This window comes from Oncorhynchus mykiss, chromosome 3, assembly GCF_013265735.2.
Source record: "Oncorhynchus mykiss isolate Arlee chromosome 3, USDA_OmykA_1.1, whole genome shotgun sequence".
NCBI classification, from domain to species: domain Eukaryota; kingdom Metazoa; phylum Chordata; class Actinopteri; order Salmoniformes; family Salmonidae; genus Oncorhynchus; species Oncorhynchus mykiss.
The window spans coordinates 59,127,291-59,145,404 of record NC_048567.1 but is presented as its reverse complement, the minus strand read 5'-3'; the positions used below and the strand labels follow the sequence as shown (position 1 = coordinate 59,145,404).

General features: G+C 42.6%; 1 protein-coding gene across 2 annotated transcripts in view; it reads left to right on the top strand.

The window, feature by feature from the left end:
* Positions 1-568: 568 nt before the first annotated feature.
* vwc2l (von Willebrand factor C domain containing 2 like) overlaps positions 569-18,114 on the top strand; it is a 29,421-nt gene continuing 11,875 nt past the window's right edge. Inside the window, exons 1-3 of one of the 2 annotated variants that reach the window (XM_021597493.2) lie at positions 569-2,126; positions 3,257-3,663; positions 7,547-7,684. In XM_021597493.2, coding sequence (XP_021453168.1) covers positions 3,274-3,663; positions 7,547-7,684 — 528 coding nt within the window. In that variant the 5' untranslated portion in view covers positions 569-2,126; positions 3,257-3,273. The remainder of the gene's footprint in view (positions 2,127-3,256; positions 3,664-7,546; positions 7,685-18,114) is intronic. The other variant, XM_021597494.2, reaches the window with a different exon arrangement.

The window sequence follows — 18,114 nt, the reverse complement described above, 5'->3', positions numbered from 1 at the left end:
TTGGGATGCACTTCATACTGTATTGATATTTAAAAACATGTATTCTGGTTATAATGTATTGTCCATTCAATTGGGTTACATGTGGTTGGTTCTACTGTACTATTGATCTGGTCAATGAATGACTCTTTTTTTTTTTTTTTAACTAGCATATTTATATTTCAAAAGCTATGGACTATCTACTCATGCAGAAAATTGGGCTATTAAATAGTCTCAAAGTTATTTCTGGAACACAAGTCTTAAGAGAAGCATTGTGGTAATTGGCTTTTAAATGGGTTTCCGCAGAGACCTGGATGAAGTGGGATCAGGTAACCTAGCTACATTGGTCAAATTGATCATGACATCAGCTAGGTTATATTGATGATATAACCTAAGGTGTTCGAGAATACATCTTAACTTCATGGTTTCGTTTTAAAATGTGTTGAATACACTACGACTCAATAGGGTCTAAAACGTTAAATGATTTCAGCGCATTCAATGTCAGACTCAGACAGCATAAGGTGAATTGGCGTTACACCGCGACATATGCACAAGATGCATGCAAGACCCACAGCCTTAACTATCTCGTTCCCCATCGCATGTCTAATAATAGCCAAGCCCCGGTAGGCTACAGCATACTCTGCACCGTTAGTCAAATGCAGGTCAGTGGGGTTCTTTGGATGGATCGCATCTGTTTAATTCAATTCCAGAATATCTATAATGTATTATCTTTGGTTCTGCCTCAATCATCTTTATTTTGACTTTGAATGCAGACTGGCAGTGGCCCCTACGGGCAATCATACGGAGAGCAGATATTATGTGGAATTGTGCAGATCTTAAATACTGTGAAATTACTGTGTAGTCTATTCTGAAAGAAACAGAATGTCACATTATGCAACATCCGTTCTCTACAAGTTATACAATTGTGAAGTCTATGTTTCGGTTGTTTGCTGTAAGAATGGCAATGTGTGTGTGATCACCCAGCTAACATAGAGATCACAGGCTACCGTAGCAGAAATAACCTCTGCACATGGAGAAACTGTGCTCTCTGGTTTTAATGAAATCCGCTACATGTGATATTTGAGAGTGCAAACCCCATCCAGCTATTTCGTTTGATTCAGTTTTATTGGGAGCATGTCGGTGGAATAAAATGCCACTTCAAGTTCCCTGATGAGTTCTCATTTTGCCTTTCCCTTCCTGGTCTGGGGAGCAACGCAAGATGGGGAAAACTCTCGAATCTCTGCGTGCTCAGTGGGACCCTCGACTGAACAGCGACAGTGCTGAAGACACCGCTGTCTGCCGCTGTTCCGCTCTGCCGCTGTCCGTGGTCCTGAAGTAGAGTGCGTCGTCTTGCTCACAAGGGTCATGAGAAGCGCCGCTGTTCCTGCATGCTCCTCTAAACAACATAGGCCGTATAGGCGATGACTTGATTCGGTGCTTTTTCGCCTCAACTTATTCAACTAACGAGCATCAAGCTGTGATTGTTACTATGTTCTCAACTTCTTCCCGGTGAGTGCGCACGGAAAAGTGTGGAAGATAAAACGTATATTTTGGCAAACATTTAACTTTCCCTCGCGAAAAGGAGATGTTAGGTGTAAATGTCGTATCTTTTAGATGTTTGTTCTCCTCTTAAAGTTGTATCTTCCGGATCTCTGGTGTATTATCTTTTCCATTGCCATGCACGCGCTGCTGGATGTATGCAACAAGACCGAATGGTGTTTTTGATCTGCAGCAATTGGAAGTTGATTGAAATGAACCTCACTGCCGTGGACGTCTAGGATCAGCCTATTGACAACAATAGAGGGAATTATAATTTTTCGAGTCTTATTTTTCACACGTGAACTGCCTATTGTGGTGTTGTTATCTTAATCTCTGGGAAATAAGGGATAATCATGTATCAGACCGATTTGTGTGTGCATATCACATCGCTCGCGCTGCTCCAAAGGCATCGGTACCGACAATGGTCTAGTATCTAACTGCTTTTACGCACAACATTAGCAACTAAAGGGGGATTATCTTTTTATCTGGAGCCTGGTGGTTTTATCGAATTGTTCATCTGGAAGTTGTTGTGTCCTGTGTTTAATCCGTTCTACCGGTTTGGATCTCTGTTGATCCCGACTCCTACCAGTGGAACCAGGCATTTCAACGCGGTGAGTCAGTCTGTAATGGCCAGTTTATCCACCTTCCCATTTTTTGTCAAATCCATTGTAAAACCTCGTCTCCTTTTTCCATTGTCAACACATCTTATTTCTCTTGGATCTTTCTCTTACTTTAAATACTGACATTCTGCAGTTCATATCATAAATGTAATGATAGGAAATAGGCCTACTTTAGATTGGTATTTGAGGACAACAATATTGTCAAGAAATGTTTCTGTCAATTAAGATTCAGCGAGTCTCTCCCTTGGCAGGAAGGAATATAATGAACAGAGCTCAGTTTAGTCTCGAGGCAAATATAGAATTCCGTTCTTCTAGCTACCATCGCGAGGGGCGAAGCGTTTGGACTAAAGCCTATTGCGCATTAAGCACTGACTGGGGAAATATGTCATTATTTTGGTAAAGGCTGTTGAAGTAAAATAAAAACAAATAAAATCAACACTAAGCATGAGGGGGGGGGGGGGGGGGGGCGGTGATCAAATCCCCACTGACAAGGGTGTTCAAATGATTAACATGGAGAAACCTGTTGGTCATGTAATTCACATTGAAGATCTAAATCAGTTTATATTTTTGTAAAAGCAAAGCACATGAGACCTATAAGGTTAGGTTATACTTTCACTCTGAACTGCACTGGGCTCAAGGTGCCATAGCCTTTAGTCTATAAGAAAACACAGGTGTTTGCAATGTAGCCTACGAGCCTGTACCAATACTTTACCTGGTAGGTTTCCACTACCGATGCAATGGGCGACCTCCTTTTTGGGAATCCAACATTAGCCTAAGACATTTTTTTCTACTAATTGCTGTTTATTGGTCTTATTTATTCTAATACACATATTGTCCCTCTTAATTTATTTATTTCTCTCTCTCGCTCTCTCTCTGTCTGTATGTCTGTCTCTCACGCACACACACAAAGACGACTTAGATTGTAAACCTTTACTGTGATTGTGTCCGCGGTTGTGAATAAGTCTAATTGAAAATATCCACACCATTTGTATGATATCATCAGGATGTGTATTTGGCACCTGTCCCAAACAGCCTTGTCTTGCTTCATGCAAGAACAGACAGTGAATGGAAAGTTAAGGGTAAAGTAAATGCAACTTCGACCCTCTCCTTGAATGCAATAGGAATACCGCGGCGAAGGATGGGCCCTCTCTTTCCAATGACCTGCGTTGTCCTCCTCGCCCTCCACGCCACTGTGTCACCAGCCTCCTTCAGTCCCGAGGATTACGCCGCGGACGAGGCGGAGTTAACTGCCAACAGCGACACCATAATTTTCGACGACTACCGGGGGAAAGTTTGCGTGGACGACAGTGGCTTCGTTTACAAACTGGGGGAACGTTTCTTCCCGGGACACTCGAACTGCCCGTGCGTTTGCACCGAGGACGGGCCGGTGTGCGACCAGCCAGAGTGCCCCAAGATACACCCGAAGTGCACAAAAGTGGAGCACAATGGATGTTGTCCAGAATGCAAGGAGGTTAAAAACTTTTGTGAATACCGGGGAAAAACTTACAAGATCCTGGAGGAATTTAAGGTAGGGATGTTTTGTGTTTATTGTCTAATTTGCATGGTCTATTGATCAATCGTTTGTAAAAATGTAAAATGTTAATTTCAAAATTTGGATGCAATTACATTTGTACCACAATACACATCATAATCAGGCATATAATTCGTTTTGCTTAATTAGGTAATGACCTGAGAGAGAACAATTGAATGCGATCAAAACAATGCAGCAGTGTTGACTGCATAATTGTTGCAACCCCAACAACCATTCCACTCAAAACATGATTGTAATGTCTGCCCTCTCATAATATAGTAAGTGTAAAGATTTGCATGGCCGTGCCAGATGGAGAGGGTCAACTATAACTGGTGTTTTGTTTTACCTCAATGGTCTCTGCTGGTAGGAGAATCCATGTAATCTATTCTGTTTGTAGAGTCACGGTGCAACATGAACTCATTAACTCACTGCATTATTTGACGTCTGTCCTATTTAACGGATATGGCTGATTCGCAATGGCACTATGTGCTGCACAATAACTACAGGCACCTCACACTGTGTCAATGGGCTTGGAGATTTCCCAAGCAAGCAAATTCATCAATGGCAAACTGGAGATGCTTTGAGCCATGGTTTGAGTATTATTGTATCATGCTTGAAGTAGGCTTGTCTACCATACTGAATGAAACCCATACCCAGGTTGGAGTGGGACGTTACATGGTGGAAGAGGCTGTAGCACAGCGTAGGAGGGGTATGCGTCAGTCGGGTGAGAGCAGGAGAAGAGGTCAGAGTCATTTAGTGTTGGCGTGGACAGTCCTAGTCTATACTGACCAATGATGAACACCATTAGCATTGCTTAATACTGGCTTATAAACAGGGCCTATACTACAGTTCTGTGAGTGAGTCAGTTGACCCTACAGATTTAAAAAAGTAAGGACCAGGAATGAGTACATTTTCAGACACATTTTTCAGTCATATACTGTTGCCTATGCCCAACAGTGTTTACTACAACTATGCTGGATAATGCAGCATTCGTTCTAAACATGAGAAGGAATTGTGCCAACTTTTCCCTCAGAAGATGCATTTCTTAGACCCGTCACAGTGACAGGAGGAACCACCTGGCGAATACAGATGAGCTGAATACTGTAACAGCAGCACTGACATGACAAACATAAACAAAACCAGAGATATGCCCTGAATAGTAATGGGTAGTTGTTAGTTGTTCTGCAATGTGAAATGTTTAGCGATGTGAAATACGAGATTTTCTAGTAACTAGCTACAAGATCAGGGTAATCGCATGATACCTCCCTAATCCTCTTCATACCAAATAAACATGATGAAATGACTAGACTGAATGTCAGTTGTTTCAGTGAAACTAAACAATCTAAGGACATTTTATAGAAGAGAGCAAAGATGTTCTCATTTGAAATCTTTTGTTTCACTTACATTAACAGAAAATGTGTTGTAATATAAAGACCAACCTGAAGTACTTCTGCTAAAACCCTGACACACAATTGCACATGATTGAGCTCTACTAGTGGTTGTATTTTATTGTATAGTTTGAGTAGTTTCCATGATGATTTAGCATTTTAGTGCATGAGGTGACCAATGACATTGTTTACATTTACACTTTTGTGAAATCATACTGTGTTCCCAATCATCCACTTGTGTGATGGTTAGCATTACATCAAATTATGCTAATGTTCCATTTCCATTCCTCAGAAAATCATGGTCCCTAAAGTATTGTTGTGAAGTTTGGTATACAAGTTTGTCTAGGTTGGTGGTAAATGCAACACCGAGACCAAGGGTATTCAACTGTTACCCTACGAGGTCCAGAGCCTGCTGGTTTTCTGTTCTACCTGACAATGAATTGCACCCACCTGGTGTCCCAGGACTAAATCAGTCCATGATTAGAGAGTAACAATGAAAAGAAAGCAGTGGAACTGGCTTCAAGGTCCAGAGTTGAGTTTGAGGGGCATAGACCATAGTTGTCTTGTTTCTGTTACGTTATTATTTGTTATTTTGTTTCCAAGAAATCTCTCAAAAAGGCCAGGTAGTTTATTTGATTAGCCTAATGTCCTTGATCATATTCTCCAACTCAATTCAATTCAATCAAACTGTGACTGCTCATCCCAAGTAATACACCTGCCACTAATTCTAGACAGCTCCATATCACTTACAATGCTCTTACATCTCCAGCAAGAGGCCTGGCATTAGCTAATTAGTATGGGGGACTTCAGTGAAGCAGTGTGTTGCTAATAAGGTTGTGAGAGATCAGGCATTTACACCTGTGTACTTAATCCATTGTGATCGGTGACTGGGACCGCGTCCCAAATGGCACCCTATTCCCTTTCTAGTGCACTAGTTTTGATCAGGGCCCATGGGACTCTGGTCAAAAGTAGGGCACTGTAAAGGAAATAGGGTGTCATTTGGGATGCAGGGTGGATCGGTGTTGGGTGGACGAGTGGCACGTCAATGAAGCCTCTTAGCCCTGTATTGGGATGCACAGCCATGCTCCCCTCAGGGAGAGAGAGAGAGGCCTGTGAGCGTGTCTAAAGCCTGCTGGTTTGATGTGAGATCAAGTCCATCAATAGTGCATCTCAACCTCCAATCCCCACTAACCTTGAGTGGCGGGGCCCAGCGAGAGGGAAGGACATTTCCCGCCTCTTGAAAAACCATTAATTTGTTCCTATCGATTTTCTCAACAGAGAAATTACACATGGAGGCAGAACATAGAGGGGAAACTGTGACTGGAACAATAAAAATGGCCACTCTTCAGTTAGTTTAGATAAATAATTGATATAGGCAAGGATGGCCATTGACCACAGCTTCGAAGTTTCGATCAGATCACTGTTGTGGGACTGTTGATTCGTGACAGGAATCTGATGACTTGAGGAAGCTAAAGTCATAAAACCATGGTTGTGTCCAGCATGAAAGTGCCTGTTTATGAAAGCATGAAAGACATATGAAATTATTATATCTCTTTGAATTACTGTATAAAACGAGGACTGCATGGTGTCTAGCGGAGTTAACAGAAATCAAAGGGAGCCAGTCATTTCTAAAGAAAGACCCAATTAAGAGGATACCAACAGGACTGGTTTGCATTTCCTTTGCCCTCGTCCTGGCGCTTTATGCAGAGCTCCATGTTTACTGAACACAGCAGGCGAGGAAGGAGTCCAACAGATATCAGCATCTTTAAGACCCACAAGGCAGATTAGATCTTTATAAGGTTGGAAATCTCTCTAATATCTCTTCTAAACAAGCAGGCATGCAGCCATAGGGAGTATGATAGAAACACCGGGTTTATGACCAGTATGTCTAACACCCAAAAGGCAGGATTTAATTTCATAGACTAGACTATATCACCACCTTGTCCAACATCTTATGTTTCTCTTAGATACTAATTCACTGATGGAAGAGGGAATGTCAATAATTTGTGCATTACCCATAGCAAGTGTCTCCGAGTTACATTCTATAGATGCCATGTCAGCAATAAAAACCCATTGATAAAGAATGACTTGATTGACCATTGATTGATCATGGATGGTGCCCTGTAATCTGTTAAGAAATGTGCTCCAACCTTAAAGACCTCATTCGTCAGAAAGGGAATCTTTCCATCCGCAGAATGCTGAGTCAGTCTCTGTTGGGCAGTAGTCCATTATTTATGTAGATGTAATGTAGTTGGAGGGAAGCTACTTTATTAGGTCTGGTGGACAGTTGGGTGACAGGGAGCTGCTGTGCTGTATACTATATCCCACTCTCAGTAGAGATGTGCCACTCACCGCTGATGGTAAATATACTTTTTTAGATGTATGTTTTGTAGTATATCAGATAGAAAGAGTATAAGTATATCAAAAATAGAGTACATTAGAGTATATGAGAGAGTTATGCCACTCACCCTCGGTAGGTGTTTCACCTACAGGGTTCCCCGTCCGACGAGGAAGGGACCAGTCCGCCCATCGTGGCTCCCGCCTCCGCGCCTGTACTACCCCCGGCCCTTCCCCCAGCCTCAGCCCCAGACTCTGCAGCGCAGCTCCAATCAAGAACCAGGAGATATAGGGTGAGTTCAGATCCCAGGCCATAGAGATAAAACAATTGTTCTATATCTATGTCCCAGGCTGGCAGGACGTGACAGAACAGGACAGAACAGAACAGAACAGGACAGAACAGGCTATAAGGCTGGGATGTGAACTCAGATCAATCCCCATCCCATCTGTGCTCCTGACTGAGTTCCTTATGGAGAGGGTTACAGAGAGGGGGTTGTGAAGGACCTCAAGGACATTTGTTGTTGAGTCCCCATCAATTCAAAAATAGACACAAAAAGCAACATAAGTCCGACAAGCCACACTGATTTGATTTGTTGGTGCATAATGTTGAGGCTCTTGAATATAGTTTCTTACTTCTATTGCAAATACTGTGTAGAAATTCTGTAGCTCTCTGCTCTTAGGCATTACTTCACATATTGTTATGAGAGATGGATTAGACACAGTCTACTGACATGGGAACCCAAGAGAGACAGATTAGACACAGTCTAATGACAACAGAACCCAATAGAGACTGATTAGAGACAGTCTAATGACATGGGAACCCAAGAGAGACAGATTAGAGACAGTCCAATGACAACGTAACCCAAGAGAGACAGATTAGAGACAGTCTAATGACAACGGAACCCAAGAAAGATGTATTAGACACAGTCTAATGACATGGGAACACAAGAGAGACAGATCAGACAATGTCTAATGACATGAGAACCCAAGAGACACAGATTAGACAAAGTCTAAAATATGGGAACCCAAGAAAGAAGGATTAGACACAGTCTCCTGACATGGGAACCCAAGAGAGACAGATTAGACACAGTCTAATGACATGAGAACCTAAGAGACACAGATTATACAGAATCTATTGACATGGAAAACAAAGAAAGACAGATAAGAGACAGTCTAATGACATGGGAACCAAAAAAAGACAGATTAGAGACAGTCTAATGACATGGGAACTGAATAGAGACAGATTAGAGACAGTGTACTGACATGGGAACCCAAACAAGACAGATTACAGACAGTCTACTGACATGGGAACCCAAATGAGACAGATTAGAGACAGTCTACTGACATGGGAGCCCAAACAAGACAGATTAGACACAGTCTACTGACATGGGAACCTAAAATAAAGATTAGAGACAGTCTACTGACATGGGAACCCAAGAGAGACAGATTACACCATGTCTAATGAAATGGGAACCCAAGAGAGACAGATTAGACACTGTCTAATGACATGGGAACCAAGGAGAGACAGATTAGAGACAGTCTAATGACATGGGAACCGAATAGAGACAGATTAGACAATGTCTAATGACATGCGAACCGAATAGAGACAGATTAGAGACAGTGTACTGACATGGGAACCCAAACGAGACAGATTAGAGACAGTCTACTGACATTGGAACCCAAACGAGACAGATTAGAGACAGTCTACTGACATGGGAGCCCAAACGAGACAGATTAGAGACAGTCTACTGACATGGGAACCTAAGAGTAAGATGAGAGACAGTCTACTGACATGGGAACCCAAGAGAGACAGATTAGACACTGTCTAATGACATGGGAACCCAGGAGAGACAGATTAGAGACAGTCTACTGACATGGGAACCCAAGAGAGAAAGATTAGAGACAGTCTAATGACATGGGAACCCAAACGAGACAGATTAGAGACAGTCTACTGATGTGGAAACCAAAACAAGACAGATTTGAGACAGTCTACTGACATGGGAACCCAAACGAGACAGATTAGAGACAGTCCAATGACAACAGAACTCAAGAGAGACCGATTAGAGACAGTCTAATGACATGGGAACCCAAGCGAGACAGATTAGAGACAGTCCAATGACAAGGGAACCCAAGAGAGACAGATTAGAGACAGTCTAATGACAACGGAACCCAAGAAAGATGTATTAGACACAGTCTAATGACATGGGAACCCAAGAGAGACAGATCAGACGATGTCTAATGACATGAGAACCCAAGAGACACAGATTAGACAAAGTCTAAAATATGGGAACCCAGGAAAGAAGGATTAGACACAGTCTCCTGAAAAGGGAACCCAAGAGAGACAGACTAGACACAGTCTAATGACATGAGAACCCAAGAGAGACAGATTAGACACAGTCTAATTACATGAGAACCCAAGAGATTCAGATTAGACACAATCTACTGACATGGAAAACAAAGAAAGACAGATAAGAGACAGTCTAATGACATGGGAACCCAAGAGAGACAGATTAGAGACAGTCTAATGACATGGGAACCGAATAGAGACAGATTAGACCATGTCTAATGACATGGGAACCCAAGAGAGACAGATTAGACGATGTCTAATGACGTGGGAACTGAATAGAGACAGATTAGAGACAGTCTAATGACATGGGAACCGAATAGTGACAGATTAGAGACAGTCTAATGACATGGAAACCCAAGAGAGACAGATTAGACCATGTCTAATGACATGGGAACCCAAGAGAGACAGATTAGACACCGTCTAATGACATGGGAACCCAGGAGGGACAGATTAGACACAGTCTACTGACATGGGAACCCAAGAGAGAAAGATTAGAGACAGTCTATTGACATGGGAACCCAAACGAGACAGATTAGATAGGGTCTAACGACATGGAAACCCAAATGAGACAGATTAGAGACAGTCTACTGACATGGAAACCCAAGAGAGACAGATTAGACCATGTCTAATGACATGAGATCCCGAGAGACAGATTAGACACAGTCAACTAACATGGGAACCCAAGAGAGACAGATTAGAGACAGTCTACTTACATTGGAACCCACATGAGACAGATTAGAGACAGTCTACTGACATAGGAACCCAAGAGAGACAGATTAGAGACAGTCTACTGACATGGGAACCCAAGAGAGACAGATTAAAAAGGGTCTACTGACATGGAAACCCAAATGAGACAGATTAGAGACAGTCTACTGACATTGGAATCCAAGAGAGATGAATTAGAGACAGTCTACTGACATGGGAACCCAAACGACACAGATTAGAGACAGTCTACTGACATGGGAGCCCAAACGAGACAGATTAGAGACAGTCTACTGACAAGGGAACCCAAGATAGACTGATTAGAGGCAGTCTAATGACATGGGAACCCAAGAGAGACAGATTAGAGACAGTCCAATGACAACGGAACCCAAGAGAGACAGATTAGAGACAGTCTAATGACATGGGAACCCAAGAGAGACAGATTAGACAATGTCTAATGACATGAGAACCCAAGAGACACGGATTAGACAAAGTCTAAAATATGGGAACCCAAGAAAGAAGGATTAGACACAGTCTCCTGACATAGGAACCCAAGAGAGACAGATTAGACACAGTATAATGACATGAGAACCCAAGAAAGACATATTAGAGACACAGTCTACTGACATGGGAACCCAAGAGAGACAGATTAGAGACAGTCTACTGACATGGGAATCCAAGAGAGATAGTTTAGAGACAGTCTACTGACATGGAAACCCAAACGAGACAGATTAGATAGGATCTACTGACATGGAAACCCAAATGAGACAGATTAGAGACAGTCTACTGACATGGAAACCCAAACGAGACAGATTAGAGACAGTCTACTGACATGGGAACCCAAATGAGACAGATTAGAGACAGTCTACTGACATGGGAACCCAAGAGAGACAGATTAGAGACAGTCTACGGACATGGCATGGGAACCCAAGATATACAGATTAGACACAGTCTAAACTATGGGAACTCAAGAGACACAGATTAGACAGTCTAAAATATGGGAACCCAAGAAAGAAGGATTAGACACAATCTACTGACATGGAAAACAAAGAAAGACGGATAAGAGACAGTCTAATGACATGGGAACCCAAGAGAGACAGATTAGACACAATATACTGACATAGGAACCAAAGAAAGACGGATTAGAGACAGTCTAATGACATGGGAACCCAAGAGAGACAGGTTAGACAATGTCTAATGACATGGGAACCCAAGAGAGACAGATTAGACAATGTCTAATGACATGGGAACCCAAGAGAGACAGATTAGACACCGTCTAATGACATGGGAACCCAAGAGAGACAGATTAGACACCGTCTAATGACATGGGAACCCAGTAGAGACAGATTAGAGACAGTCTACTGACATGGGAACCCAAGAGAGGCAGATTGGAGACAGTCTACTGACATGGGAACCCAAACAAGACAGATTAGAGACAGTCTACTGGCATGGGAATCCAAGAGAGACACCTCTGTATCTATTGAATAAGAGTGCACTCATCAGACTCACAACAGAAGTGACTGCAGCGGTTCTACAAAAAAATGCTTTGATTTACTAAAGATACATTTTGACAAAATGGCACATTTTAGGTTCTACTCTGCTGGTTGAAGATCTTTCAACTCTCTTTCAACTCTCTTTCAACTGCTCACGTGTATAAGGGCATTGCAACAGCTTTTTTAAACACGGATCAGACTCAGAGGTGATTGACTGCGGTAGAAGTTCCACAACAAAATACATTACCTTTCACAATCACAAATATTACAGGAATACCAGACCATACATCAGCATCTGAAAATGGCTTGTTTTACAAAGTACTGAACTAATATATCAACCTTTGCACATAAAAAAAAGATAGAATAGGGGAAAGAACATCCACCCACACACGTGCGTGCAGGCGCACACACACACACAAACCCCCACCATTGCCCACACAGTGTACATCCTACAGTAATTAGCAACTGTGCTCTTCAGCACTGACACCTATGAGAGGAAACTTGTTTTAAAACGCATCTAAAATGAGTTGCTCAAATAGATTTTCCTTTCCAATTTGCCTGAGGAAAAAAACATTGTTTTAATTTGAAATGCTGATTAAGCCACAAACGAGACACAAACGTAGGCCAAAGAGAACTGGAGCTTTGAACTAGTTTGAGCAACTTCCTTTTATAACTAACTTTATAAATTAGTTATTGACTAAGGTGGCCCAGCACGATTCCAACACCATCATTACATTTTCTGAAGACACAACAAGCCTACCGCCTGATCACCGGCAACGATGAGACAACCTATAGGGAGGAGGTCAGAGACCTGGCAGTGTGGTGCCAGGACAACAACATCTCCCTTAATGTGAGCAAGACAAAGGAGATGATCGTGAACTACAGAAGAAGGAGGGCCGAACATGCCCCCATTCACATCGACGGGGCTGTAGTGGAGCGGGTCGATAGTTTCAAGTTCCTTGGTGTCCACATCACCTATAAACAATCATGGTCCAAACACACCAAGGCAGTCGTGAAGAGGGCATGACAACAACGTTTCCCCCTCAGGAGACTGAAAGGATTTGGCATGGGTCCTCAGATCCTCAAAAAGGTCTACAGCTGCACCATCGAGAGCATCCTGACTGGTTGCATCACTGCCTGGTATGGCAACTGCTCGGCATCGACCGTAAGGCGCCACAGAGGGTAGTGCGTACAGCCCAGTAATTCACTGGGGCCAAGCTTCCTGCCATCCAGGACCTACAGTACCAGTCAAAAGTTTGGACACTCCTACTTATTCCAGGGTTTTTCATTATTTTTACTATTTCTACATTGTAGAATAATAGTGAAGACATCAAAACTATAAAATAACACATATGGAATCATGTGGTAACCAAAAAAGTGTTAAGCAAATCAAAATATATTTTATATTTGAGACTCTTCAAAGTAGCCACCCTTAGCCTTGATGACAGCTTTGCACACTCTTGACATTCTCTCAACCAGCTTCGTGAGGTAGTCACCTGGAATAAATTTGTGGAATTTCTTTCTTTCTTAATGTGTTTGAGCCAATCAGGTAGGGTGGTGTACCTCTCCTCTCTCATCCCTTCATCTCCCATCTCCACTCCACCTCTTCTCTCTCATCTCTTCATCTTCCATCTCCACTTCTCCTCTCTCATCCCTTCATCCCTTCATCTCCCATCTCCCATCTCCACTACACCTCTCCTCTCTCATCCCTTAATCTCCACTCCATCTCTCATCCCTTCATCTTCCATCTCCACTCCACCTCTCTCATCCCTTCATCTCCACTCCACTCCACCTCTCCTCTCTCATCCCTTCATCTCCACCATCTCTCCTCTCTTATCCCTTCATCTTCCATCTCCACTCCACCTCTCCTCTCTCATCCCTTCATCTCCCATCTCCACCACCTCATCTCCCATCTATACTCATCTCTCCTCTCTCATCCCTTCATCTCCACTCCACCTCTCCTCTCTCATCCCTTCATCTCCCACCTCCACCTCTCCTCATCTCCCATCTCCACTCCACCTCTCCTCTCTCATCCCTTCATCTCCCATCTCCATCTCTCCTCTCTCATCCCTTCATCTCCCATCTCCACTACACCTCTCCTCACTCATCCCTTCATCTCCCATCTCCACTCCAGCTCTCCTCTTTCATCCCTTCATCTCCCATCTCCACCTCTCCTCTCTCATCCCGTCATCTCCCATCTCCACCTCTCTCCTCCCTTCATCTCCCATCTCCACTCCACTCCACCTCTCCTCCCTTCCTCTCCCATCTCCACTCCACCTCTCCTCATCTCCCATCTCCACTCCACCTCTCCTCTCTCATCCCTTCATCTCCCATCTCCACCTCTCCTCTCGCATCCCTTTATCTCCCATCTCCACTACACCTCTCCTCACTCATCCCTTCATCTCCCATCTTCACTCCACCTCTCCTCTCTCCTCATCTCCCATCTCCACTCCACCTCTCCTCTCTCATACCTTCATCTCCCATCTCCACTACACCTCTCCTCTCTCATCCCATCATCTCCCATCTCCACCTCTCTCCTCCCTTCATCTCCCATCTCCACTCCACCTCTCCTCCCTTCCTTTCCCATCTCCCATCTCCACTCCACCTCTCCTCTCTCATCCCTTCCTCTCCCATCTCCACTCCACCTCTCCTCTCTCATCCCTTCCTTTCCCATCTCCACCACCTCTCCTCTCCTCTCTCATCCCTTCATCTCCCATCTCCACCTCTCCTCTCTCCTCCCTTCATCTCCCATCTCCACCACCTCTCCTCTCCTCTCTCATCCCTTCATCTCCCATCTCCACCTCTCCTCTCTCCTCCTTTCATCTCCCATCTCCACTCCACCTCTCCTCCCTTTCTTTCCCATCTCCACTCCACCACTCCTCTCTCATCCCCTCATCTCCCATCTCAACCTCTCCTCCCTTCTTCTCCCATCTCCCATCTCCACCTCCCCTCTCTCATCCCTTCATCTCCCATCTCCAATCCACCTTTCCTCTCTGGTCTCCATCACCCTGCTAAGATAAGATGTTTTGACGTGGGCGTCACTAGCATGTATTTTGGATTTCCATAGCCCTCATCACTTTTGCCTGCACCCTGCAACTGCATGACTTTCCCCATCCCTCTCCCTCACCCCAAACTGCATCCTTATCTACGCCCCAGGGAGTTTGTCTGTGTCTTCCTCATTTCCCTCCTCCCAAAAGTCTCAGAGTTCAACTACTACAGTCTTGATTGCTGTGTTGATGGTCAGTTCACTTTAATATGAATGTGGATTGGCTCACAAATCACCATATAGTTTGATTCAGAAACATACTAACACATCCCTCGGCACGGCTAAATATAGTCTTGGTGTTCTACTTTATTTTGTGAGTTACTGTAGTACTTACAGACCAGGGCATGAATTCACTTCACAGTACAATACATCTCACACAGGGTTTCATTGAAAGCACTCTATCCCTGTTACAGTAAATTAATTGATGGACACGTGTGCACTTGCCTGCAATGTATTATTGAGGAAAAATAAGTACGGAAAGTGTCCTTCCCGTTAAGGCTAAATATACTGTTATTTCAGATGTATCTAATGTATGACAATGCAACCAGTCAACAAATTGTATTTATTGTGTTTGTCTTGTCATGATTACAGAGAAATATTAAATTGTTCTGGTTGATTCCGTTGAATAAATTAATCTTACAGTCTTCGTAAGAGACCCCCTGACAGCACATGAACAAATACAGTAGGGAAGAAACACAATTTAGAAAAATTAAATAAATAATAGATACAGTTGAATTCAACCATCCATATATAATGTGTCCCTCCAGGAGTAGTGTGCAATTTCACATCTTCTATCTGTGCCATAAAGATGATTTTTAAATGTTGAGTATATGATGCTAAATAGAGTTCAGTGAAGGCTTGTTGTCAGTGTTTTAACCTTTAGCATGTTTCGGATTCATAACCTCCCCCATAAATGTGGCACCAGATCAAGCAAATTCACCCAAAGGACAGTCAGCTATATAAATCCATGCATTTACATACAGAACACTTAAGGCATTTTACTGTGCGTCTAGTGCTGAGAGACATGTTTTCACAGTATTTTTCAAAGGGACAAAGTTATAGGTATGTGAAAAGATCAATTGCGTGAAAATTTTTATTATTCAAATGTCAATCATAGGTATCACAGGTTGAAGAGGCTGGTAGTGTTTAAAAATGGACGAAACCTGTGAATATGGCAGGTTTCATTAAAGTCTGTATCATGAAATGACGTTTTACTAGTTATACAAGCAGAGGATGCTTGAGTTGTCTGACAGCTCACATCCTCCAAAGGTTCTGTAAGATCATAATTTCAATGCTACAGTTGTATAACAATTTCATATCCCTTTAAGTCTCTCATGTGTTGGAAACGTTGCAATCAGACTGGTCTGTTGATAAAGATTGCATTTTAAGATGGAATTGTAATTGAGAATGGTTTATGTGTGCTGACCAGCATTTAGCCAATAAAATACTGCAAGCAGACATCTGTTCAATCCCCGGGATGTAACTGAGATTGTTGTTGTTTGTTCAACTTTGAGCGAATTCTGTGTGAATTTTTTACTTGGTTTGGTTAAATCAGGGGACCACAGACTAGTGCACTGAAAAAAACAAGATTTAATCTCACCATATTACATTTGGTTCAATATCTACGTTGATAAAAAGTGCATTCTCAAATTAAAACGTGATTGAGAATGCTTTATGTATGCTAACCAGCACCCAGCCAATAAAGTAGTCAGTTCAATCCCAGGGATGCTACTGTTATTCTAGTTGTTTGTTCAACTTTGAACAGATTCTTTATGAATTGTGTCTTTGATTTGTATTAAAGTAAACGGGTTTGCCTGTCAGGTGACCCAATAGGCCAGCACACTCAAAACCAATATTTAATTTCACCAAAGATTTGGTTCAATAGGAATATGGTTAGCACTTTACACTACAGCGCAGGATAAAGTGGTAATTGCATGGATATAGTATGGTATTACAAACAGTGAGGTTTTTCTCAGTAAAAGTCATTCAGTTTCAGTTGACAATTAAAGACTGCCATTTCACCCCCAGACACAAACTTGTTTGTTTGTTCTTGTTTAACATTGAGCTCAGCACAATTAGGGAGCATGTCCATGGATAAGTTCACAAGCCCTTGGCTCTGAGGCCAAACAGTGTTATTAATTCAATTTGAAGGAATAGACAGGGGATCATTAGTGTGTGGAACAGTCTCAGTTTGGCAATTACACTATGTACAAAGTTTAAACACCCTGGCTACTGAGAGGGCTCAGGGCTCGCCTCTCTCTCATCACTCTACCCTATTGACCCTGACTCACACATGCACCAGCCAGCCAGCCAGGCACATCTCTCTGTCTGCATCTCAAATGGCTCCCTACTCCCTTTATAGTGCACCACTTTTGATCGGGCCCATAGACATCTGTTCAAAAGTAGTACACTATATAGGGAATAGGGAGCCATTTGAGATGCAGGCAGAGAGATGTTGACTCATACATATGGAAGTGTGTTTAATTGGCACACTTTGGGCGTTGGGCCAGAGAAAAGGCCATTGGGGCCGCAGGGGACTTTAAATATTGCTAAAAGGAAACCATTTGCTGAGGGTGAATGTGCAAATGAAAGATAGTTTTGTCATTCTCTAGAGCCAGTGAATTGCTTTCACTGTACCTTACAACATTACAGCATAAATTCTACACAACAAATGGCCTGTAGCACAAACTATGATTGAAATGTGGTCAGTGGGTAAACTAACTGTTTTCAGCTTATGTAGACATGGCTTGACAACAACTGTTGGAGTTCATTCTGTTTCAAGTGGGCTAAGTTTTCTCTTAGTCCAATGTAGATACGGTTGATTTGGCTTGCTTGATATGTTCCAATTCAATATCTGTTTTTAGAATTCTCCCCAAGGTTGACTAGACAAAGCATTGTGGCTTAGGCACGGTGATTGGCCATATAATATTTTTCAAGAGGAGTTCAAATGGGTTTACAAATGAGTTTTAATGAGTAACCTTACAGACCTGGGTTGACCTTTTTAATGTTCAGTCGAATAAACCTTGTATTTTTTCAAGGCTTTTTATTGTCAGGGAAACCAACTTGATATTAATAGTAATCGTGCCAGCATGTTGTTTACAATGGTAAGATGATTGGTTTTCAAATGCAATTCAA